The following is a 19,264-nucleotide window of genomic DNA, read 5'->3' as shown; positions in this document are numbered from 1 at the left end:
AGTCTCCCAGTTCCTGCCGCTGAAAAACATCCCCACAGCATGATGCTGCCACCACCATGCTTCACTGTAGGGATGGTATTGACCAGGTGATGAGCGGTGCCTGGTCTCCTCAAGACATGACGCTTGCCATTCAGGCCAAAGAGTTCAATCTTTGTTTCATCAGACCAGAGAATTTTGTTTCTCATGGTCTGAGAGTATTTTAGGTGCCTTTTGGCAAAATCCAGACGGGCTGCCGTGTGCCTTTTACTGAGGAGTGGCTTCCGTCTGGCCACTCTACCATACAGGCCTGATTGGTGGAGTGCTGCAGAGATGGTTGTTCTTCTGGAAGGTTCTCCTCTCTCCACAGAGAAACGCTGGAGCTCTGTCAGAGTGACCATTGGGTTCTTGGTCACCTCCCTGACTAAGGCCCTTCTCCCCCAATCTCTCAGTTTGGCCAGGCGGCCAGCTCTAGGAAGAGTCCTGGTGGTTCCCTGGTGCCACTGTGCTCTTTGGGACCATCAATGCAGCAGAAAGTTTTCTGTACCCTTCCCCAGATCTGTGCCTCGATACAATCCTGTCTCGGAGGTCTACAGACAATTCCTCGGACTGCATGGCTCGGTTTGTGCTCTGACGTGCACTGTTAACTATGGGACCTCATGGGACAGGTGTGTGCCTTTCCAAATCTGAATTTTACCATGCAATCAAGTTGTAGAAACATCTCAAGGATGATCAGTGGAAACAGGATGCACCTGAGCTCAATTTTGAGTGTCATGGCAAAGGCTGTGAATACTTATGTACATGTGATTTTTTACGTTTTTTATTTTTAATACATTTGCAAAGATTTTAAACAAACTTCTTTCATGTTGTCATTATGGGGCATTGTTTGTAGAATTTTTAGGAAAATAATTAATTGAATAAATTTTGGAATAAGGCTGTAACATAACAAAATGTGGAAAAAGTGAAGTGCTGTGAATACTTTCCGGATGCACTGTGTGTATATATATTTATATATACACTCACCTAAAGGATTATTAGGAACACCATACTAATACTGTGTTTGACCCCCTTTCGCCTTCAGAACTGCCTTAATTCTACGTGGCATTGATTCAACAAGGTGCTGAAAGCATTCTTTAGAAATGTTGGCCCATATTGATAGGATAGCATCTTACAGTTGATGGAGATTTGTGGGATGCACATCCAGGGCACGAAGCTCCCGTTCCACCACATCCCAAAGATGCTCTATTGGGTTGAGATCTGGTGACTGTGGGGGCCATTTTAGTACAGCGAACTCATTGTCATGTTCAAGAAACCAATTTGAAATGATTCGAGCTTTGTGACATGGTGCATTATCCTGCTGGAAGTAGCCATCAGAGGATGGGTACATGGTGGCCATAAAGGGATGGACATGGTCAGAAACAATGCTCAGGTAGGCCGTGGCATTTAAACGATGCCCAATTGGCACTAAGGGGCCTAAAGTGTGCCAAGAAAACATCCCCCACACCATTACACCACCACCACCATCCTGCACTGTGGTAACAAGGTATGATGGATCCATGTTCACATTCTGTTTACGCCAAATTCTGACTCTACCATCTGAATGTCTCAACAGAAATCGAGACTCATCAGACCAGGCAACATTTTTCCAGTCTTCAACTGTCCAATTTTGGTGAGCTCTTGCAAATTGTAGCCTCTTTTTCCTATTTGTAGTGGAGATGAGTGGTACCCGGTGGGGTCTTCTGCTGTTGTAGCCCATCCGCCTCAAGGTTGTGCGTGTTGTGGCTTCACAAATGCTTTGCTGCATACCTCGGTTGTAACGAGTGGTTATTTCAGGCAAAGTTGCTCTTCTATCAGCTTGAATCAGTCGGCCCATTCTCCTCTGACCTCTAGCATCAACAAGGCATTTTCGCCCACAGGACTGCCGCATACCGGATGTTTTTCCCTTTTCACACCATTCTTTGTAAACCCTAGAAATGGTTGTGCGTGAAAATCCCAGTAACTGAGCAGATTGTGAAATACTCAGACCGGCCCGTCTGGCATCAACAACCATGCCACGCTCAAAATTGCTTAAATCACCTTTCTTTGACATTCTGACATTCAGTTTGGAGTTCAGGAGATTGTCTTGACCAGGACCACACCCCTAAATGCATTGAAGCAACTGCCATGTGATTGGTTGATTAGATAATTGCATTAATGAGAAATTGAACAGGTGTTCCTAATAATCTTTTAGGTGAGTGTATATATATATATGTATATACATATATATATATATGTGTGTGTAATTTTTTATTTTTTTTAGTTTTGCTCGTTTTTTAGAAAAAATTAAATAAAATAATTATTACCAAAAAAAAAAAAAACCATCTCAGTAAGTGAAATAGTTTTTTACGACCCTTTAAATACAGGTTATGTTCTTTACTATGGTGGGACACCACTTTATGTCCATTGTAAAATCTGGGTCTAGAAATGCAACCCACACAGGACTCAAATAGAATAATAAAATATGCTTTATACATTATTTCTTAAGTTAGATGGCAAGCACACATCATCACTTTTTCATTTCTTTTTTCCCCCGCTGCTATGCCTGTAGATCCAAAAACATGCAGCGCCGCTGGTAAAATCACTGCAAAAAACACTGTAGTACATGCACCTTTTTAAACTGAGCACTTAAACAGCAAGGAACTGTTTTGAATGATAAAAAGTAAAATGACAGTCGATTGACATGAAAATGTAAATTTTTAAAAGGAAGAAACATACCTGAAGAAATATAATTATCTTTATCTGCCTGTTGTTCCTCTACTGTGATTTCTTCTTTTATCTCCTCCTGCTTCACTTCGATCTTCACTGGCAGCATCTGCTGTTCTCCAGCATTACAGACAGAAGCCAGAGACTCTGTGGGGTTTTGATCATCATCATCTTCATCTTCATTACTCTGTTGTTCCTCTACTTTGAATTCTCCTCTCATCTTCATCAGGTTCCTGCAGTCCAGCAACTTCACTGAACACATTTTCATCTTCACTGGTATCTGCAGCATCTGCTGTTCTCCAGCGGTACAGACAAAAGTCAGAGACTCTGTGGAGGTTTGATCACCCTGATTACCGTCAGTAGAACAGAGTAAAGTGAGCTGTGAGTCCTGTGTGTCTCTAGATCTCTGTTCAGAGAGTTTGTCCAGCAGTCGCTGTGGTGTGGACTGATCTCTGCCGCTCCACACTGAATCCTGACATTCTGTGGAGGTCCCATAAATCACACACACTGAAGATTGACAGGAAACCTTTTCCAGCTCCTGACAAATACAACACAATCACATCTGTACCGTTCATCATATCACATCATTTGAAAGCTTACAATCTCAACTTTAAGGATGAAATGAATGTTTAACCTGTAACCTGTCGTCTCTCTCCATCAGTTTTGTCTTCAGTGACGTCACCTCTTTCTTCAGATGAGAGATTTCTGTGATTAAATGATCAATATCCAGCATGGACAGATCAGTTCCTACTGATTTACAGCAGATCACATCCACCTGCTCCCTCATGATGAATATCTGAACACAAAAACATCATCATTATAATGAACTGACATTCATCAAACTCAAAAATATTATTAAAACATTATAAACAGCTTAAGTTGTTAAATAACTTTGTTTCTGATAGGTAATATAAAGATAAATGTGCTTGGAGTTTGGTTTAATTTTTCACATATACTCACCTTCATTGAACTCATTTAAAATCAGACAATGAATTTAACGAGCTCATTTATCACAAATTAAACATGATATTCTCAGATTTCTGCTGGTTTCTCCTGAAACTGAATATTATGAAGCATCCGTCACAAAACTTCTACATACAGCGATAATAAGATTATTTTCCGATCATTAAAAATTAACATGCAAAGAAAAATACAGATCAAAACAAATAAAAATCCCACAAATCAAGTTAAACACATTGAACACATACAGAAATGAGTTCTTCTTTCATCTTCTTGTGTTTAATGGGGCTTTTCCATCTCCTACTGGACTGGAGTGTGGATGCGTTTGGGAAAACTAATTTTGGGTTTTATTGTTACATTTCGGTGACTTTGGGAGCTGTTTTTATTTTTTTTAGTTCAATTTTACAATTGAATTTATTAAATGATTGTAACAATTGCCAGAAAAAAGCTTTTTTATTTCATAATGCAGTTGTGATGTCGATGCTTTAGATAAGATGTTTGTTTAAAATACAATATCAGGAATGTATCATGTATGTAAAACCTGATATTACACCACATACATTTTTCTTTAATAGCTGTGCACACCGCATTCATACACATCGATGGATGGTCCTTGTACTAAGACTGAAAGTTTCCCCATGACGATTCACTTTCGGGTCGGAACCGGTGGCAACCTGCGACAGGCGCAACATAAGAACCAATATTACAGTCCTATCAGAAGGGTAACTGTTCCCTTTTGATTGCAATTCCTCGACTTCTGATTGCATTTATTTGTGAAATTAAAATGACAGTAAGCTGGCCAATTTCAATGCATTGTCTCAATAATCTCCCCATTTTACAAAAACTTCGGGGGAAAAACATTAGGGACATCTGGGAGGCAAAAGGTACACAATTATCGGTAAACCAAAACTTATATGACAAAGTGTTTTTTAAGCACGACGTCATAACGCACACCATTTTTATCAATAAAAGGCCATTTAAATGGCGCTAAGCACAACGGGTAATTTCAAAACAGCGTGAAAATTGGATGGAAACTAGATTATTGACAAACTCTATATTTTAATACATTGGAACCATTTAAAAAAGCATAATTGTAAAAAGATTTCGGGTGGTCTGGGTAGCTTAGCGAGAATTGACGCTGACTACCATCCCTAGAGTCGCAAGTTTGAATCCAGTGTGTGCTGAGTGACTCCAGCCAGGTCTCCTAAGCAACCAATTGGTCCGGTTGCTAGGGAGTGTAGAGTCACATGGGGTAACCTCCTTGTGGTTGCTATAATGTGGTTCGCTCTCGGTGGGGCATGTGTTGTGCGGATTGACGGCAACTGAGATTCGTCCTCCATCACCCAGATTGAGGCAAGTCACTACGCCACAACGAGGACTTGGAGCGCATTGGGCATTTTCAAATATTCATCCTCTCTCTGGCCTGACATTGATCAAGTTTTGTGTTAAATTTACCATGATTTTACTACAGTATCCATATTTTAACAATTACATTCAAAGTGACACCATAGACTATTAATAAAACAGGAAAATGAAAACTGTGGTTAATTTTGTGTTATTATGGTTTGACCACAAATATCATAGTTTAACTGGTTACTGTAGTAGTTTAATCATGGTATTTGAAGTAAAACCATAATAATCACAAGATTAACCATGATAAATCTATAGTCAAATAAAAACACTCTGAAGCCTAAAACAAACATACAATAAAAAATCATGGCTTTACTATAGTAGTTACCATGACAATGTGATGGTTTTACTATAGTAATATTGTAGTAAACATGAGGTGGGACATGTTTGTTTTCGTTTCTTTTGGGACCAAAACCATGTTTTAATATAGATTATTCACGGTTAATTTTGTGATTACTTTGGTTTTATTACAAATACAATTATTAAACTACAGTTATTGTAGAAAACCCATAATAATCACAACATTATGTATTAAACACAGTATTCGGTTTCCTGTAGTACTATATTTTCACTACGAATATCATGGATAAATATGGTTACTGCAGTAAAATCATGGTAAATGTATTGCGAGAGACAGTAAAACTATTTCACAAAACAAATTCCCGCTGAAGGGGCTCCGAAGTTTTTTGTTTGTTTCTCCTGAAACTGAATATTTTAAAGAGTCCGTCACAAAACCGCCACAAACGACGATAATAATCTTCTATTGCGACCATTAAAACGCCAAAGACAGAAAAACAACATGAACAGAACACAACCTCACAAATGAAGTTAAACACATTCAAACACTTACAGATAAATTCTTCTCTTCTTCTTCTCGTGTTTAATGGCGCTTTTGCGTCTCCTACTGGACTGGAGGACGCGTTTGAGAAAACTCATTTTGAGTTTTATCGTTCATTTCTGGTGACTTTGGGAGAATAAAGAAAATTCTCTGCTATTTTATATATATATATATATATATATATATATATAAACAAAAAAAAATAACAGAGAATTGTTTTTATTTAATAATATTTGTATTATTATTGTCACTTTTTCCTTGACCCTACAATGCATATTACATCAGAATCAGAATCAGCTTTATTGCCAAGTATGCTTACACATACAAGGAATTTGTCTTGGTGACAGGAGCTTCCAGTCTACAACAATACAAACAATACCAAAAACAGCAGCAAGACATAGGTAATTAAAAACAAAAAAAAAGAACACAAAATAAATAATTATACATATACGTACATACACTCACCTTCATACACACCCACATACACACACGTAGTGCAAATCTAATACAATCTGTATATAAAGAACAAAAAACAGTATATTATGTACAGAGCAATGTAAGTAATGGCAGAAGTGGATATGTTGGATAAAATTAAACTGTGTATTGCACATCATTATTGCGCAAAGGGGCAATTTAATTGTTCATTAGATGGATGGCCTGAGGGAAAAAACTGTTCCTGTGTCTGACGGTTCTGGTGTTCAGAGCTCTGAAGCGCCGGCCAGAAGGCAACAGTTCAAAAAGGTAGTGGGCAGCGTGAGTGGAGTCCAGAGTGATTTTACCAGCCTTTTCCCTCACTCTGGAAGTGTATAGTTCTTGAAGGGGGGGGCAGGGGGCAACCAATAATCCTCTCAGCAGACCGAACTGTCCTTTGTAGTCTTCTGATGTCTGATTTCGTAGCTGCACCAAACCAGACAGTTATTGAAGTGCAGAGGACAGACTCAATGACTGCTGAGTAGAACGATTTCAGCAGCACTGGTGCAGCAGCTGGCGAAGGAAGTACAACCTCTGCTGGGCCTTTTTCACAATGGAGTCGATGTGTATCTCCCACTTCAGGTCCTGTGAGATGGTAGTGCCCAGGAACCTGAATGACTCCACTGCTGCCACAGTGCTGTTTAGAATGGTGAGGGGGGACAATGATGGGGTGTTCCTCCTAAAGTCCACAATCATCTCCATCGTTTTGAACATGTTCAGCTCCAGGTTGTTTTGACTGCACCAGACAGCCAGCCGTTCAACCTCCTTTCTATATGCAGACTCATCATCATCTCGGATAAGGCCGATGACAGTGGTGTCGTCTGAAAACTTCAGGAGCCTGACAGAGGGGTCCTTGGTGGTGCAGTCATTGGTGTACAGGGAGAAGAGTCGTGGGGAGAGCACACATCCCTGGGGGGCACCAGTGCTGATGGTACAGGTGGTGGAAGTTAATTTTCCCTGCCTCACAAGCTGCTGCCTGTCCATCAGAAAGCTGGTAATCCACTGACAGGTAGAGATGGGAACAGGGAGTTGGTTTAACTTAGTCCGGAGTATATCTGGTATGATTGTGTTGAAAGCCGAGCTGAAGTCCACAAAAAGGATCCTTACGTATGTTCCCGGTCTGTCCAGATGTTGCAGGACGTGATGCAAACCCATGTTGACTGCATCATCCACAGACCTGTTTGCTCGATAAGCAAATTGAAGGGGGTCCAGAAAGGGTCCAGTGATGTCCTTCAGGTGGGCCAACACCAGTCTCTCAAATGACTTCATGACCACAGATGTCAGGGCGACAGGTCCGTAGTCATTAAGTCCTGTGATTTTTGGTTTCTTAGGCCATCCCATTTGCCTCATCTATTTTTTTTATTGATTAATCTATTAAACAAAGAACAGCAAAACATACAAACAGAATCAATTTTTAGCCCTCACTACTTAGCACATATGCTAATCACACACATCCACTACACCTCTCTCTCCACTGTCCCTTCCCGAAGGTGCCCTGCAAAATAGACAGATATTTGCCCCATTTCTCCACAAACAGGTCTAAACTCCCCAGTCTTCTGGATGCCCCCTCCTCAAAAGCTGCCACTCTGGCCATCTCTGAACACCACTCCTGAAATGGGGGCACTCCAGCCAACTTCCAACTCCTTAAAATAATCTGTCTGGCAATCATAATACTAGTTAGGACCCAGTTTTTCACGTTTTTATTCTCCAAATGAATGACCACCCCATTTCCTTAAATACAGAGTCTGGGGCAAAATCAAATCTGAGAGCCCAATACCTCAAATATAAAACTCTGAATCCTCAACCAAAATTCTTGGATCATAACACATCCCCAGAAGACATGGGTTGTGTCTCCATCCTCTGATTGGCATTGCCAGCAGGTGGGTGTGGTTTTAAAACCAAGCTTATACAATCTAGAGGGGTCCAATAGAATCTATTTAAAATCTTGAATTGCATAAGGCACATCCTTTTATCTCTAGAGGTAGACTTGATGTTTTTTTTAATCCTAGCCCACACTCCCTCCTCCAATACAAAGTTTAAATCTTTCTCCCATAATCTCTTGATAGAAGTTAAAGCTCCGTCCCCCAGACTCTGAATTAGCCAGGAATAATACACTGATGCCTCATGACCATTTCCAAAAGCAGTAATCGCCATTCCCAGAGTATCTGCCGCTTTAGGGGTGTATGGTACACCCAAAAATAGTACAGAGCAGGTAGCGCAGCTGTTAATACATAAAGAACTGAGATCTAGGAATCAAAAAATGTTGAAAAAAATATTCAAAGGATCTCAGCACTCCACTCTCATACTGGTCACAGAGTGTCTTAACCTCCCCCACAATCCACTCTGACCAGCAGAAAGGGGACTTATCAATTTATAATTTTGGTGCTATATTAGGAGAGTGTGGACGAGGTAAGGACAGGCATCTGTTGAAACATTGTTCACCCCAAGTTAGGATCTCCTCAGATACCCAGGACTCTGTGGGAGAGTGTTGCACAAGCCAAGGTCTGCCAATGACAATTTCTGATGTGGATACCTCAAGAACGAGAAGTGGAATGTATTTAGTATGACAGGTGCCTTCTTGTAGGAGGATGGGTATGGTTCAATGAGTAATGATACCTTTTCCCAGTGGTTGGCCCACTACAGAGTGGATAGGGAGTGCTGTGGAGCAGGTGATGGTTGGGAAGTTGAGTTGTTGACAGAGAGATTTGGAGATGAAGTTTCCCGGCGATCCCGAATCAATGAGGGCCTCTATTGTGAGGAAGAGTGAGTTGGCAGTAATATTCACGGAAGTGCTCAATTGAGAATAAATGGAAGGATTATAATTTACTCTAATTGAAGAGCATTGAAGGTTTCACGGAGATGGACTCCCACTGGATTCATGTTGAGGTCAAGTCTTCTGTTAGGAATGCACTCACACCAATGTACAGTTGAATCCAGATGCGGGAGGATTTAATGAGAAGATGGATGTATACAGCAGATACAGGTGAAAGGAGATATCAGCATTTAAACAGAGAATGGCAGTATAATGTTCCAACAGGTAAGTAATATAGGTAAGTAGCAAAGTACATATACTGTTGATAATAAACAAGTGAATACCGTATGATGAAGAGAGAGACACTGCATGGGTGCAGAGTGGTCATGAATAGTCCAAGGTGAGACTTGACAATGATGTGTGTTTTAGATGAATATATATAATGTTTGTAATGAGCTGTTCATTGACTGCAGTTGAGATGGATTAGAACACCGGTGATCTGAAGCAGAGAATGGAAAGGAGGTGGAGAGCCCGACAGGGGCATACATCATGTCCTTTTTTATGTGTCAAATATTTATCATATCAATATACATTTAAAATTGCAAACACATTGCAGAGATGGTCCTGAAGCAACTGACAAAGGGCCTAGATAAAATAAGACAATTGTCATCTCCCAGGCAAATTCAAGATTTGGTGTTTCCAATTTACACTCTATCATCGCCTGATGTGGCCACAAAAAAGTGAGATTTCAGCAGCGGCAGTTGGAGAGCCCGACAGGGGCATACATCATGTCCTTTTTTATGTGTCAAATATTTATCATATCAATATACATTTAATATTGCAAACACATTGCAGAGATGGTCCTGAAGCAACTGACAAAGGGCCTAGATAAAATAAGACAATTGTCATCTCCCAGGCAAATTCAAGATTTGGTGTTTCCAATTTACACTCTATCATCACCTGATGTAGCCACAAAAAAGTGTGAGATTTCAGCAGCGGCAGTGGCAAGGATGGACTTCTAGGTCAAAAGTTATATCAAAAGGTGTCTTGGCATACCACGTTTTCTCTTAAATTTAGCATGGTTTGGAAGAAATGCTTTACAACTGCTTCTAAAATCACTCACTCTGGGCTACAAGCAGGAAAAGACCAGGCTTGTTTTGGAGTTTTGGGAATCAACGGACCAAGCAGTGAGGGCAGGTTGAGTCCAAGTCCAAACAGGCAGAACTTGTAAGGCAGAGGAGGTCGTAAACCAGGCAATTTCAAGACTGAAGCATCAAGAGAAGGAAGAACAAAGTTAGGAAGAACATGCCTTGGATGGGGGGTGGCTCCCAAACTGTGGTCAACAGCCTCCCGAAAACAAAGGAAAGCAATGGTAGTTACGGAAGTATCTAGGATGGAAGAGGAAGGGTATAAGATTCAGCCATCAGCAGCAAGGGTGCTAGACCATATGGGAGGGGACATCGGATAGTGTGTTAAGATGGGCTGAATTGTGGAAGGTACTCCAGGCCAGGCTAAGTTTTCTAATAAGACTGACCTTCAATACCCTCCAAGCTCTGGGAATTTGTCTCTGTGGTATAGCAAAGAGGAGAGATGCCCCATCTTAGAGGACCCCCGAGGGTGTCCCACAGATTGGTTAAGTAACAGTACTTACCTTTTAGTTTAAGTAGTTTGGCAAAAAATGTATGCATCTGTTGTCACATCCTCCCGATCTATTCACACAAAATCCCCTTCCCCGGAGTATAATCCCATACCCAGACTACATCTCCCAGAATCCCCTTCCTCCCGCCATTGACTCTCACACCTGATTTTTATTCACTCATCAACTCCTAGTGTATATCATCACCCCGCAAACTTCACTTCACTGCAAAGTCTTGCCAATTCACCCTGTCGTCTTGCATTTCTGAGCGTTTATCTTTGTCTATTTTGACCTTCGCCTGTACCTTGGATTTACCCCTTTTGGTTACCGTCTTTTTTTGCTGCATTGTCTGGATTGCTTACCTGGTTTAGACCTCTGCCTGTTTAACTACGATCTCTATAAAACTCTGCACATGGATCTTCACTCTTGTCTGACTCCGACTCGTTACATCTGGGGTTATTTGGTAGCTTTAATAATCTAAAATATCTGCTAGCAATATGCAAACTGTTAATAATAAAATTGTAATAACCGGGAATGCCAATGAACCTTTTGAAGCTTTCATGAAGGGCAGTTTCAAGGCTTAGGCGAACTAGGCAGTTGCCGAGGGCAGCACCATAGGTCAGGAGAGGCACAGGCGAAAACAGTCAAGGCGTATATATACACTCACTGAGTTCTTTATTTGGAACACTATGGTCCTAATAAAGTGCAGATATGGTCTTCTGCTGTTGTAGCCAATCTGCCTCAAAGTTCTACCTATTGTGCATTCTGAGATAATATTCTGCTCACTACAATCGTACAGAGTGGTTACCTGAGTTACTGTAGCCTTTCTGTCAGCTCGAACCAGTCTGGCCATTCTCTGTTGACCTCTCTCATCAACAAGGCATTTCAATCTGCAGAACTGCCGCTCACTGAATGTTTTTTTGTTTTTGGCACCATTCGGAGTAAACTCTAGAGACTGTTGTGCATCCCAAGAGATCAGCAGTTACTGAAATACTCAAACCAGCCCATCTGGCACAAACAATCAGGCCAAAGTCACTAAGATCAAATTTTTTCCACATTGATGGTTGACATGAAAATTAACTGAAGTATTATGCATATTTGTATTTATATCTGTATTTGCATAATTTTATGCATTGCACTGCTGCCAAGCAAGGCTGATTAGATGTTTGCATGAATAAGTAGGAGTACAGTGCTCTTTGAGTGTATGTTTCCTGCGTGGATGAAACTCATGATTTGAGATTACCTGGACATCAACTCTAATTAAAAGTATATACTTTTTATATACTATTGTACAGCATCAGACGATAAAGCAAGTGAACCGTAATACTACAATAGTACATATATACACAGCACACAATAAAACTGAAAAAAAAGAAGAGGATTCAGTAATGATGGGGACAAAACATACTTTATTAAAAAATTTAATAATATGCAGAAATGTGCAATATAATAGTTTAATGGTAACACAATAAACAAATTAATATTTTCATTGCTATAAAATTGGTACATTATAAACAACTTGAGATGTTTATACATTTCATGGGGAACTACCATCTAGAAAATTTACTTTTAGTGGCTTTAAAAAAGATTATCTGCTAAAAGGACAAAGCAAAGTGATAACTTGAGCATTTATGTGACTGGGGTAAAATAAATTAAATAACGGTGGCACACGCGCACACACACACGTACATAAGTTTTCACAGCCTTTGCCATGACACACAAAATTGAGCTCAGGTGCATCCTGTTTCCACAACTTGATTGGAGTCCACCTGTGGTAAATTCAGTTGATTGGACATGATTTAGAAAGGCAAACACTTGTCTATATAAGGTCCCACAGTTAACAGTGCATGTCAGAGCCCAAACCAAGCCATGAAGTCCAAAGAATTGTCTGTAGACCTCCGAGACAGGATTGTATCGAGGCACAGATCTGGGGAAAGGTACAGAAACATTTCTGCAGCCTTGAAGGTCCCAATAAGCACAGTGGCCTCCATCATCCGTAAATGGAAGTTTGGAACCACCAGGACTCTTCCTAGAGCTGGCCGCCTGGCCAAACTGAGCGATCGGGGAGAAGGGCCTTAGTCAGGGAGGTGACCAAGAACCCAATGGTCACTTTGACAGAGCTCCAGCATTTTTCTGTGGAGAGAGGAGAACCTTCCAGAAGAACAACCATCTCTGCAGCACTCCACCAATCAGGCCTGTATGGTAGAGTGGCCAGACAGAAGCCACTCATCAGTAAAAGGCACATGACAGCCTGCCTGGATTTTGCCAAAAGGCACCTGAAGGACTCTCAGACCATGAGAAACAAAATTCTCTGGTCTGATGAAAGATTGAACTCTTTGGCCTGAATGGGATGCGTCATGTCTGGAGGAAACCAGGCACCGCTCATCACCTGGCCAATACCATCCCTACAGTGAAGCATGGTGGTGGCAGCATCATGCTGTGGGGATGTTATTTAGTGGCAGGAACTGGGAGACTAGATAGGATCGAGGGAAAGATGAATGCAGCAATGTACAAAGACATCCTTGATGAAAACCTGCTCCAGAGCACTCTGGACCTCAGACTGGGGTGAAGGTTCATCTTCCAACAGGACAATGACCCTAAGCACACAGCCAAGACAACAAAGGAGTGGCTACGGGACAACTCTGTGAATGTCCTTGAGTGGCCCAGCCAGTGCCCAGACTTGAACCAGATTGAACATCTTTGGAGAGATCTGAAAATGGCTGTGCACCAACGCTCCCCATCGAACCTGATGGAGCTTGAGAGGTCCTGCAAAGAAGAATGGGAGAAACTGCCCAAAAATAGGTGTGCCAAGCTTGTAGCATCATACTCAAAAAGACGTGAGGCTGTAATCAGTGCCAAAGATACTTCAACAAAGTATTGAGCAAAGGCTGTGAATACTTGTGTACATGTGATTTTTTCGTTTTTTATTTTTAATAAATTTGCAAAGATTTATTTTCATGTTGCAAAGACAAAATTTCATGTTTTCATTATGGGGTATTGTTTGTAGAATGTTTAGGAAAATTATGATTTTAATCCATTTTGGAATAAGGCTGTAACATAACAAAATGTGGAAAAAGTGAAGCACTGTGAATACTTTCCGGATGCACTGTATACTGATGATCGCCCAATTGCCTAAAATACAGAGTCTAGGGCTAAATTAAATTTGAGTGTCCAATACATCACAAAAAAACCCTGAAACTTCAAAATAAATGTTTTTATTTTAACAACACCAAAAGACATGGGTTGTATCTCCATTTTCTGATTGGCATCGGCAGCAGGTGGGTGTACTTTTAAGACCAAGCCTATACAACCTACAGAGGGTCCCAATAGAATCTATGAAAAATCTTGAATTGCATAAATTGCAGCCTTGCATCTCTAGATGCAGACTTGATATTTTTTTTTTTTTAATCCTAGCCCACACTCCCTTCTCTCAAGAGATTATGGGAGAAAGATTTAAACTTGGTATTGGAGAAGTTAAAGCTCTGTCTCCAAAACTCTGAATTAGCAGGGAGTAATACACTGATGCCTCATGACCTTTTCCAAAAGCAGTAATTACCATTCCCAAAGTGTTTGCCACTTTAGGGGGGTGTATGCTACTCCCATAAAAAGTACAGAGCAGGTGACGCAGCTGTAAATACCTAAAAAAACGGAAATCTGGGAATCCCAAAATGTTGAACCAAATTTTGTAAGAATCTAAACACCCCACTCTCATATAGGTCACAGAGTGTAGTAACCCCCCTCACAATACACTCTGAACAGCAGAAAGGCGACTCATTAATGCATAAATTGGGGTTAAGCCATAAACTCGAGTCAACATTTAAATAAATGTCCATACCGAGTGCAAATGCAAGATAACAGGCTGTAATTTAACTTCTCCGGTTTGTGTAATAGAAAGGCTTTGCAATGGTGAAACAGGGGCAAGAAATTTCCATTCAATACAAAACCAGAGAGGGGGTCTCTCAGGTGGAAGCGACCAATGAGCCAAATGTCTGAGATCGAATGCATAATAGTAAAATAAAATCTTGGGTAGGCCTAGCCCACCTTTGTCAATCAGCCTATGTAATTTACTAAAGTGTAATCTGGGATGTTTACAATTGCAAATGAAGGACTTTGCTAAGCTATCAGATTTCATGAAATAAGAGAGGGGAACATCTACAGGGAGAGGGGAATATAGAGAGGAAATTTTGGAATACAATTCATTTTAATAACATTAACCTTCCCAATCAAATATAAATGTAATGAAGCCCATCTGCCCACATAGCTCGAAAACCTTTTTATTAACAGGTCAAAATTAACTAAATAAATCACACACATTTCTGAGAATAAAATACCCAAATACTTAATAATAATAATAATAATTCCTTAGATTTATATAGCACTTTTCTAGGCACCCAAAACGCTTTACATAGCATAGGGATGATGATAGAACGGCAGCCATAGTGCGCCAGAACGCCCACCACACGCCACACACCAGCTATTGGTGGGGAGGAGAGAATAGAGTGATGTAGCCAATTCAGGGATGGAGATTAATACAAGGACATGATAGATAGGTGCCAATGGGGGGAATTTGGCCAGGACACCGGGGTTACACCCCTACTCTTTACAAGAAGTGTCCTTTTTAATGGCCACAGAGAGTCAGGACCTCGGTTTAACATCCCATCCAAAGGACAGTGCCTTTTTACAGTATAGTGTCCCCATCACTATACTGGGGCATTAGGACCCACACAGACCGTAGGGTGAGCATCCCCTGCTGGCCTCCCTAATACCACTTCAAGCATCAAACTGGGTTTCCCCCAGGAGGTCTCCCATCCAGGTACTGGCCAAGCTCAACCCTGCTTAGCTTTAGTAGGCAACCCTGCCTTGTTTGGGGCCACTGAAAGGTGCCTGGCTGAAAAGCCATTCCTGGGCAGTAAATAATTCTGTGGAGACAAGGCATAGATCTAGTAGGGGCGGAGACGAATAATAAAATATAATCTGCGAAAAGAAAAATTTAAGCGCCACACCTCCAGCCATCACCCCTGGAAAATCATCTTCCCTTCTTATCGCGGCTGCTAATGGTTCCAGGGCAAGACAGAAGAATAATGGGGAAAGAGAACAACCCTGCCGGGTGCCCCTATCCACAGTAAAATATTCTGAAATTAATTAATTTGTTTGTACCACTGCTACCAGGTGTGCATAAAGTAATGTAAATGTATCAGAAGTGCTGCGGCCTTGAATAAAAACTACCTGATCTATATGTAACTTTACTTAATCTTAACAAACATGACAATATTTTTACGTCTAGCTGGATCAAGCAAATTGGACGGTAACTCTTACACTCTATTGAATCTTTGCCCTTTTTAAGAATCAGACAGATCCGGGCTTGTGTCATGGTTGGGGGAAAACAGTGTGAGCACTTAAAGGTTTTCTCCAGTATGAATTCTCTCATGTTTTTTCAAGTGTGCAGACTGAATGAAACTCTTTTCACAGTGTGAGCACTTGTAAGGTTTTTCTCCAGTATGAATTCTCTTGTGTGTTTTCAGGTCTTGTGACTGAGTGAAACTCTTTCCACAGTGTGAGCATATGTAAGGTTTCTCTCCAGTATGAACTCTCTGGTGTGTTTTCAGGTGATGTGACTGAGTGAAACTCTTTTCACAGTGCGAGCAATTGTAAGGTTTTTCTCCAGTATGAATTCTCTCATGTAATTTCAGGTCTTGAGACTTTGTGAAACTCTTTTCACAGTGTGAGCACTTGTAAGGTTTTTCTCCAGTATAATTTCTCTCATGTGTTTTCAAGTCTTGTAAATGAATGAAACTCTTTCCACAGTGTGAGCATATGTAAGGTTTTTCTCCAGTATGAATTCTCTCGTGTGTTTTCAGGTTATGTGAGTGACTGAAACTCTTTCCACAGTGTGAGCACTTGTAAGGTCTTTCTCCAGTATGAATTCTCTTGTGTGATTTCAGGTCTTTTGAATGAATGAAACTCTTTTCACAGTATGAGCACTTGTAAGGTCTTTCTCCAGTATGAATTCTCTCGTGTGTTTTCAGGTGTTCTGACCTGGTGAAACTCTTTTCACAGTATGAGCACTTGTAAGGTTTTTCTCCAGTATGAATTCTCTCATGTGTTTTCAGGTCTTGTGACTGAGTGAAACTCTTTCCACAGTATGAGCACTTGTAAGGTTTTTCTCCAGAATGAATTCTCTTGTGGGTTTTCAGGTGTTCTGACCGGGTGAAACTCTTTTCACAGTGTGAGCACTTGTAAGGTTTTTCTCCAGTATGAATTCTCTCGTGTGTTTTCAGGTTTTGTAACTGAATGAAACTCTTTTCACAGTGTGAGCACTTGTAAGGTTTTTCTCCAGTATGAATTCTCTCGTGTGTTTTCAGGTTTTGTGAGTGACTGAAACTCTTTTCACAGTGTGAACACTTGTAAGGTTTTTCTCCAGCATGAATTCTCTCGTGTGTTTTCAGGTTATGCGAGTAATTGAAACTCTTTTCACAGTGTGAACAGTTGTAAGGTTTTTCTCCAGTATGGACTCTTTGGTGCTGTTTCAAGAGGCTTTTATTTGTGAAACACTTTCCACACTGTGAGCAGGTGAAAGCATTATTGGCTGCTCTTCTTTTCTGGTTTTCTGGTGATAAATTCTTCTTAGTCTTTGAGCAACTCAAAGATTTTTCTCCAGTTGTGAAATCATGATGTTTCTGACACTGAAGATTCTCCTCCACTTCATTCAGTTCTTGACATTGCTCTTTCGCTTCCATCAGCTCTAAAATAAACACAGTAATTGGACAAAAATAAATTCAAGAGGGAAAAATGTAAAAACGAGTCAAACTGAAGCATAATTCAATACCAGAACACAACAAATTTCCAGTATACATTTGTGATGTTTGTTGTGAAAACTGTATTTATTCATACAGTTTATAATAACTGCATTTAATGATTATAGTCATCAGGGTTTTAAATAAAAACCTGCCCAAGTTTTCTTTAGGGTTTTTCCTGCATTGAAATTTCTGTGAAAGTTGGGCCACTGCTGAAGCTAATTTTATTGTAGTCATCTCACATTCAGCACTTTATAAGCACTAAATATGCTGCTAATATCAGAGATGCACATCTGTGAGCGCAGATAGTCACCTTTTTTTTAAGCTAATGCTATAAAGTGTAATAATAACAATAAATATAGCTGCAAGCAGCAATTAACGGGGTTCAAGTGGTTTAAGGCCTTTATAAAACATAATAATATACATAAAAGTATTACGTTTTACTTAGCAAGCATGCAACCTAGATCATAGGTTTACAGCAAATACAGGCTATTTACTATGGGAATATATGTTTTTGTAAAGTTTTATAACAGTTATAGAGCCAACTATTGTACAATCTCTATAAACGTTTGTATGCTTCTTTAGAATTATATGTTGCTTGTGCTCACCTACTTTCGTGAAGTTTTGACTTTTCTTTTAGGATTTATAAGCTTGTGTATATTTTGTCAGGATAATTTTCTAAAGACAGAAATGAAATCGGAGATATTACATTTGTTTGGTTTGAGCCAAGTATTCCAATTATATAAAGCACTTGATTCTACGACAAACAGTCTAGGAGTTATAAGCAGTTTCGCGTTTTAGATCGCTGTAGCGCCCCCTATTGACTGATTTGGCCAAGTCTGTGTTTCTGAGTAACGAGCAATACTACTACTACCTGACCAAGATTCAAGTCTCTAGGCCTTATGGTTTGCTCTGCCCAATCAGTTTAGTGGCGGATTAATAATAATAATAAATATAGCAGCAAGCAGCAATTAATGGGGTTCAAGCCTTTTAAGAACTTTCAAAGTATGCAATAAAGGAATGTATTTGTATATATATATATATATATATATATATATATATATATATATATGTGTGTGTGTGTGTGTGTGTGTGTACTTCAGTAAGTTGCTGAGTATGCAAACTGGTGTTAAATGACTGATGTCTTCTGTTCAACAATCCTGAAACAGGATAATTGTTATGTTGGTAATTGTTTTAAACTTTTTAACTGTTAAAATAAATAAAATAAAGCCAAAAAGCACCCAATCTCCAAAAAAGTTTTAGAAGTTTGGGTTAGTATTAGCATAGGAGACACACAACAATTTTTGTAAGACTCTGATATACGGCCTAGGAGTTTGAAAAAGTATCTTTTTAGAAAATTAGAATTTCAGAAAACATTTTATAAAATGCCATATTTTGTAGGTCTTGGTGAAAGGAATTAAGAGGAAAAAATTATTTTGAGATTATTCAACTCGCTTGTGGTGTTACTGGTGAAAATGTAAATTTCCTTGTTATAGCACCACCTTGTGGCCGATGTTTTATAAATCTTGGTACACAGCCTCATTCTAACACTGTCTATAAATATCTCAAGTTTCGTAATGGTCGGCCATTCAGATATGATGTAATTAGCTGCTGAAATTTGATTTGATGCTGACGGCCATGTTTTTTATTTGCCTGACTGACATTGTAGGACAGACATTGGCCCC

At 40.0% G+C, this 19,264-nt stretch overlaps 1 protein-coding gene across 1 annotated transcript in view; it reads right to left on the bottom strand.

Annotated features, from left to right (window-relative positions):
- Window positions 1-19,264, bottom strand: part of LOC127618936 (uncharacterized) — a 163,607-nt gene that overhangs the window by 105,827 nt on the left and 38,516 nt on the right. The window contains 3 exon segments of the mRNA XM_052091638.1: window positions 2,731-3,256; window positions 3,353-3,514; window positions 16,164-17,527. Of these exon segments, the coding sequence (XP_051947598.1) occupies window positions 2,731-3,256; window positions 3,353-3,514; window positions 16,164-17,527 (2,052 nt within the window).

Source organism: Xyrauchen texanus, chromosome 25 (assembly GCF_025860055.1).
Source record: "Xyrauchen texanus isolate HMW12.3.18 chromosome 25, RBS_HiC_50CHRs, whole genome shotgun sequence".
NCBI lineage: Eukaryota > Metazoa > Chordata > Actinopteri > Cypriniformes > Catostomidae > Xyrauchen > Xyrauchen texanus.
This window is presented reverse-complemented; position numbering and strand designations above follow the sequence as displayed.